Source organism: Rhipicephalus sanguineus, chromosome 2 (assembly GCF_013339695.2).
Source record: "Rhipicephalus sanguineus isolate Rsan-2018 chromosome 2, BIME_Rsan_1.4, whole genome shotgun sequence".
Taxonomy (NCBI): domain Eukaryota; kingdom Metazoa; phylum Arthropoda; class Arachnida; order Ixodida; family Ixodidae; genus Rhipicephalus; species Rhipicephalus sanguineus.
This window is the reverse complement of record NC_051177.1, coordinates 232,495,089-232,501,597: the sequence shown is the minus strand read 5'-3', so window position 1 is coordinate 232,501,597 and position 6,509 is coordinate 232,495,089. Positions and strand designations below refer to the sequence as shown.

At 50.0% G+C, this 6,509-nt stretch overlaps 1 protein-coding gene across 1 annotated transcript; it reads left to right on the top strand.

Annotated features, from left to right (window-relative positions):
* The first annotated feature begins 545 nt into the window (after positions 1 to 545).
* On the top strand, positions 546 to 1,675 carry LOC119382291 (uncharacterized). Its single transcript, XM_037649994.1, has 2 exons — positions 546 to 1,040; positions 1,601 to 1,675. Exons 1-2 carry the CDS (start codon positions 546 to 548, stop codon positions 1,673 to 1,675), a joined length of 570 nt encoding a protein of 189 aa, XP_037505922.1.
* The last annotated feature ends 4,834 nt before the right edge of the window (positions 1,676 to 6,509 follow it).

Below are 6,509 nucleotides of genomic sequence, written 5' to 3'. Positions count from 1 at the left end.
GGGCACTAATATTTTCTGAAACGAAAAAAGATCAAGAAATGTGCTAGAACTAGCTGCTACGCGCGTAGGCTGACCCACAAGCTGCTTCAGACGAAACGAGAAAGCAATATCAAGCATCGACTCGGAATGCTGACATGATGACGAAACACTCAGTAGGTCCCAGTTAATTTTGGGAAGGTTGAGATCACCGCACAAGATGACATTAGTATAGGAACAGTTTCGGTTTCGGTTTCACCGCCAACGTCTGGCAACCACGAGCGACCCTGGTGTGCCGCCGGAGGGCGCGGTCAATATAAACATCGTTTCGAGTTACGCTCGGGGTCACGAGAGAACACCAGACGCTTCCGAGGGACGAGACGCGCTCGTGGGGGCCTCGTACAATTCAGTCATGTATACTTAGTAATAAACAGTTAATCAGTTTATTGTAGCCAGGAAATCAATTCCTCTACATAATTGGTGTCCCGGAGTTAAAACAGCAAGTGCTTCAACCCTCAAAAGTAATGTACATCTGGCCAGTTTCTTGCAAAACAGCAACGGTAAGCGCAATGGCGACCAACGACGCTACCCAGACGGAGAGACCTCACGAAGCCCTGCAATATCCTGCCGTTTCAGCAGTCGCCCTCAAGCTTCCGTGTTTCTGGCCTGCAGACCCTGTCCTTTGGTTCGCGCAAGTCGAGGCCCAGTTTACTACAAGAAGAATTGTGTCTCAGGAAACAAAATTCCACCTCGTTATTGCGGCCCTAACGCGAACCGAAGCAGCCGAGGTGCGCGATATCATCCTCGCTCCTCCGACCGAGCAGCTATACGACGCGTTGAAACGCGAGCTCATCCGCCGCCTGCAACAGCTCCTAACAGCCCAAGACCTGGGGGACCGCAAACCATCGCAGTTGCTTCGTGGCATGCGCCAGCTCCTGGGAGAGAAGGCGTCGAAGATGGACGACTCCCTCCAACGCCTCCCTGCAAATGTTTGCATGATTCTTGCAGCGGCTGGTGACTTGCCCCTCGATGACCTCGCCGCTCTCGCTGACAGGGTGTTGGAGGTAGCGACACCGGCGATTTCCGCTTTTGAAGGCGTAAAAGCGACTGAAGTTTCTCCCGTTACGTCGACTGAAAATTGTTCTGCGGAGTTACAGTCGCTAAAGCAGGAGGTCCAGCGGATTGCAAAGTCTCTAGAGGCATTGAAGATCTAGGTAGAAAGACGATCCCGCTCCACTGCACGCAATCGCGCATCGTCTCGCTCTTCTGATACTGGACGCATCTGCTGGTACCATCATCGTTTTGGGGATAATGCAACCAAGTGCGTGTCACCTTGTGCCCACCAGGGAAACGTGCCGGCCACGCACTAAATGCGGCTGGTGCGCCAGGCCCAACGGTATGCCGCTTATCATCTCCTTCCGACAGTATCGAGCAACTCCAACAACAGTCAAGTAATATCAAGAAGTCCAAAAAAGTTCGATTTTCATTTGATAAGTAGCCCGCGTCTAAACCCGATAACTTGTTCACTGCGCCAAAGAATTTGCCTCAGCTATGCGGCCAATCTGAATCCCGTTTATTTTATGTTGTGGACAAAGTTTCAAAACCCGCTTCCTGCTGGACACAGGTGCTGAGGTCAGTGCGGTTCCGGCGACGCGTGAAGATCGGCAAGGCCAACCAGCATACAACCTGCAAGCCGTGAACGCCACGCGAATTGCAACGTTCGGACAGCGCTCCCTAACGAAGGACTTCGGGCTGCGCCGAACCTTTCGTTGGGTATTCTTGGTGGCCGACGTGAAGCATGCGATTATCGGAGATGAGTTTCTTCGTCACTTCGGTCTTCTTGTGGACATGAATAACTGCCGTCTACGAGATGCCACAACACACTTAAGCATTCACGGCATCACGGCATGCATGGAAACAATGACATAAACGCTGATTCGACCAGAGGTACCAAATTCCAACCCCTACTTCACAGACTTGTTGGCGGACTTTCCTTTCATCATGTCTCCTGTGAACACAACATACCCGGTCAAGCACAGCGTGACGCATCACATTATGACAACAGGACCACCAGTGCACAACCGTCCTCGCCGCTTCCCACCTGAGAGGCTGAGCATATGCTCGAACTGGGTATTGTGCGCCCATCCTCTAGCCCTTGGTCATCACCACTCCATTTAGTGCCAAAATCTACTCCAGGTGACTGGCGTCCATGTGGCGACTACCGTTCCCTCAAGAAAGTGACGCAACCGGACCGCTACCCAATTCCCCATTTGCATGACTTTGTTGGAACATTGCACGGCGCCACTGTTTTCTCTAAAACTGACCTCATAAGAGCATAGCATCAGATCCCAGTTGAAGAGGCCGACATCCCAAAAACAGCAGTCACAACACCCTTTGGCTTATTCGAATACACCAGAATGCCATTTGGACTGCGTAATGCATCGGATACTTTCCAGCGGTTCATCGACGAGGTGACCAGAGGCTTGGATTTCTGCTATGCATATGTCGACGACATCCTGGTTGCCAGCGCTTCGCCTGAAGAACATGCTACCCAATTGCGGCAACTACTTTCGCGTCTGGACGAATATGGAATCATCATCAACCCAGATAAGTGCCTCTTCGGAGTACCAGCGATCGACTTTTTCGTACATCGCCTCACATGTGACGGTGTAAAACCCCTGAATGACAAAGTTCAAGCTATTGAAAATTTTCCCTTGCTTGAAAACAATCGAAAACTTCGGCAATTCCTCGGCCTAGTTAACTTTCATCGACGCTTCATACCAGATTGTGCGCGAACACTGAAGCCATTAAATGATCTCCTCTCAACCCCGCGACCAGGCACTGCACCTATGGAGTGGACGGACGACGCTCGTGCCGCCTTCGACATAATCAAATGTGACCTTGCGACGGCAGCTCTTCTAACTCACCCGCAGCCAGACGCACCAACTCGCCTCATGGTAGACGCCTCTAGCAACGGCGTGGGTGCTGTACTGCAGCAATGCATCGGGGACGAATGGAAGCCTCTCGCATTCTTTTCAAAAACACTCCCCCCTGCACAAACCCGGTACAGCACATACGGACGTGAGTTACTCGCTATTTATTTGGCAGTGAAATATTTCCGCCACTTCCTGGAAGGCAGGTCATTCTATATTCTCACTGACCACAAGCCACTGACTCACGCCTTCACCACTCGATCGGATGGACTGTCACCGAGAGAAATTTGACAACTGGCATTTTTATCGGAATTCTGTACTGATACTCGCCATGTCGCTGGCTCTGCGAACGCCGCAGCTGACGCACTCTCGCGTTTCCGCATAAGCAGTGTCACTTTGCTTTCAACTTCTGTCGATTTTGACAAAACGGCATTAGCACAAAGGGAGGACAAAGAGCTCCGAGAGCTTAGAAATTCTTCATCCATTCTGGTATTTCAAGATGTGCCATTGCAAACCTGCACAGAACTACTCGCATGTGCCATGTCCACTGGCACACCACACCCATTTGTACCAAAATCGTTTCGCCGCTGCGTCTTCGACTCTCTGCACTCATTGTCGCACCCGGGAATCCGTGCAACGCAAGCACTTGTGACAACGCGATACCTGTGGCCGGGAATGAACAAAGACGTTCGAGATTGGTCGCGTACGTGTACTCACTCTCAACGATCGAAAATACAGCGCCACACTGCCACTCCACTGTCAACATTTCTTCCTCCAGACGCACGGTTCAGAGAAGTCCATATTGACATTGTTGGTCCCTTGCTACCTTCCCAAGATTGCTGCTACATTCTTATATGTGTCGACCGCTTCACTCGCTGGCCAGAAGCCGTTCCTATGCGAGATATGTCCGCTGAGACTGTCGCAAAGGCATTCCTGCGGACATGGAGTGCACGCTTCGGAACACCATCCATCATCACAACTGATCGTGGACGCCAATTTGAGTCTTCCCTCTTCAATGAACTTCTCGCTATCCTTGGCACACATCGTATCCGCACAACAGCTTATCATCCAGCAGCTAACGGACTGGTGGAGCGAATGAACCGACAGCTTAAATCTTTCATAACTGCGTACGGCGAACCCTCCCGTTGGACCGAAGTGCTCCCACTTGTGCTCCTTGGCATGTGCACAACACTGAAAAGTGACTTGAAGTGCACCAGCGCCGAGTTGCTCTACGGAACAACCCTTCGCCTCCCTGGTTAGTTTGTAGAAGCAAACAAAGATGAGGTCTTGCCTGATTCTCTACACTACGCGTCACGCTTGCGAACAATGATGGACAGCCTCCGTCCCACACCGACTCGCGCAAAGCAGGCTACTCATGTGTACATGTCTAAAGACTTAGATAACTGCACCCACGTTTTCCTGCGCCGTGACGCGGTGAAAAAACCACTCCGGCCACCATACGACGGCCCATTAGGTGTACTTCGTCGCAGCCCGAAAACTTTCACCATAGAAATTCGTGGACGATCCCAAGTCATCTTCGTGGACCGACTAAAACCGGCGCACATGGAGCAACCGCTGAACGACACCGCCACTGAGCCACATTCGAGAATCAGCCATCCCTGCACCACACGTTCTGGAAGAACTGTACGTCAACCTATGCGATTTGGGACATAATTGACTTACTTCTTCTGCCGCCGACATACTTGTGTAATATGCGGGCCTCTTCCTATACGAGGAGGGGGAGTGGTGTAGGAACAGTTTCCGTTTCGGTTTCACCGCCAACGTCTGGCAACCACGAGCGACCCTGGTGTGCCGCCGGAGGGCGCGGTCAGTATAAACATCGTCTCGAGTTACGCCCGGGGTCACGAGAGAACACCAGACGCTTCCGAGGGACGAGACGCGCTCGTGGGGGCCTTGTACAACTCAGTCATGTATACTTAGTAATAAACAGTTAATCAGTTTAATGTAACCAGGAAATCGATTCCTCTACATTAGCATTGCTTCTACAGTGCTCATACATGAAATCATGCAGTTTTTCCATAATTTAAAGATCTGCATCCGGCGGTCTGTAAATTGCACTAACGAAAACACTGTATTGGCACAGGCGAACACGAATCCATAACATTTCAACGTTAGTATTGTGAGGTATCACTATGTACTCAATGCTTTTCTTCAGCACAAGTGCGACACCACCACACCGTGCCCCCCGGTCATGGCGAATAACCTCATGCGACCTTGGCACGACGTCCTCATCAGAAACGTTATCATGAAGCCAGGCCTCAGTTATTACCGTCATGTCTGGGTTATATGCCAGAAGAAGGCCCTCCAGATCAGCAGATTTAGCTAAAATGCTTCTTGCATTAACATTCATAATGGAAAACGCATTCCGCGTGGCGCATGATGGCAGTGGCGTTGTGTCGTTTTTTTAGATGCCCGATCATTACGCAGGGAAGAATCGTGTCATTCCGAGTGTAATGGGACCACCATGTTGCTTCCTTCATCTCATTTGAACAGCTTTGTGTTGATTTTTACTTTGTCGAACAAAGGAGCAACCTTTTCACCTCTCTCTATTTTCCTTCCTAACTTCCCGCAGTTTTTTCCGGATTGCCTGAACACGAGGGGAAGAATCTCCGGAAATACGGTAGTTGGTACTTTTAGGTTTCCTGCAATTTTCAGTATCCTTGCCTTGTCTCTCCCGTCTACTAACTTGAAAATTACCGGACGGCAACTTGCTCGGATTGGGCTTTCCCAGTCGGTGGCTGCGTTCAATTTTAATGTCATGAACATCAAGGCTTCATGAAGTATTTTGTGAGTAACTTCTTCCAACGACTCGAGTTTTTCTCTCCGAGGCTCCGCAATACCACATATAATAAGGTTGTTCTTTCTAGTTTTATTGTCCAGATCGTCTACCTCAAAATTAGTTGATCAATCGAATTCTGCAGGTCATCAACTCTAGATGTGTAATCGCACACAGTGGACGAAAGGCTGTCCAGTTTCGTTTCACTTGATGTCAACTTTTTTGTTGTTTCGTTCAACTTCAGGCTACCACTACTGATGGTCGTTTTAATTTCCTTCATGTCCTTCATTAACGACCTGAGCATTTATTCCGTGTTAGGACGCGGGTTTTCCTCTACGTCACTACAACAAGTGAACAAAGCAATGATATGCGGCAAGCATATCTGAAAGCACTGACCGTTGGCACGGCAGAAGGAAAAGACACACGTTATTGGTTTTGTAGCAGGGAACTAAACGGTTGTCTCTCACCTGTACAAAGGACAAAAAGGGGTTTGATGAGTGTAGGTCCATCGTGCTTCCATCGTGCTTCCATCGTGCCCACTGGCCCAGTCAACCCTGGCGACTGTTCTTATACCAGATGCACACGATGACGTCGACGAGGGTGGCGCTAGTAGTCTTCCGAATGGTGCATTACAGATGCGCATGTCCAGATCAGCTGCACTATTCATCTGTGTATCGATGTGCCAGTCGAAGATACTTTCCGTCGCATCCAGCCCAGTGCGGTAGACACGTGTGTCGCCTGACGAGGGGATCAAGGTGATGGCAAGCACGGTCTGTACAAAGCATAGAGTTTCCTATAAATAC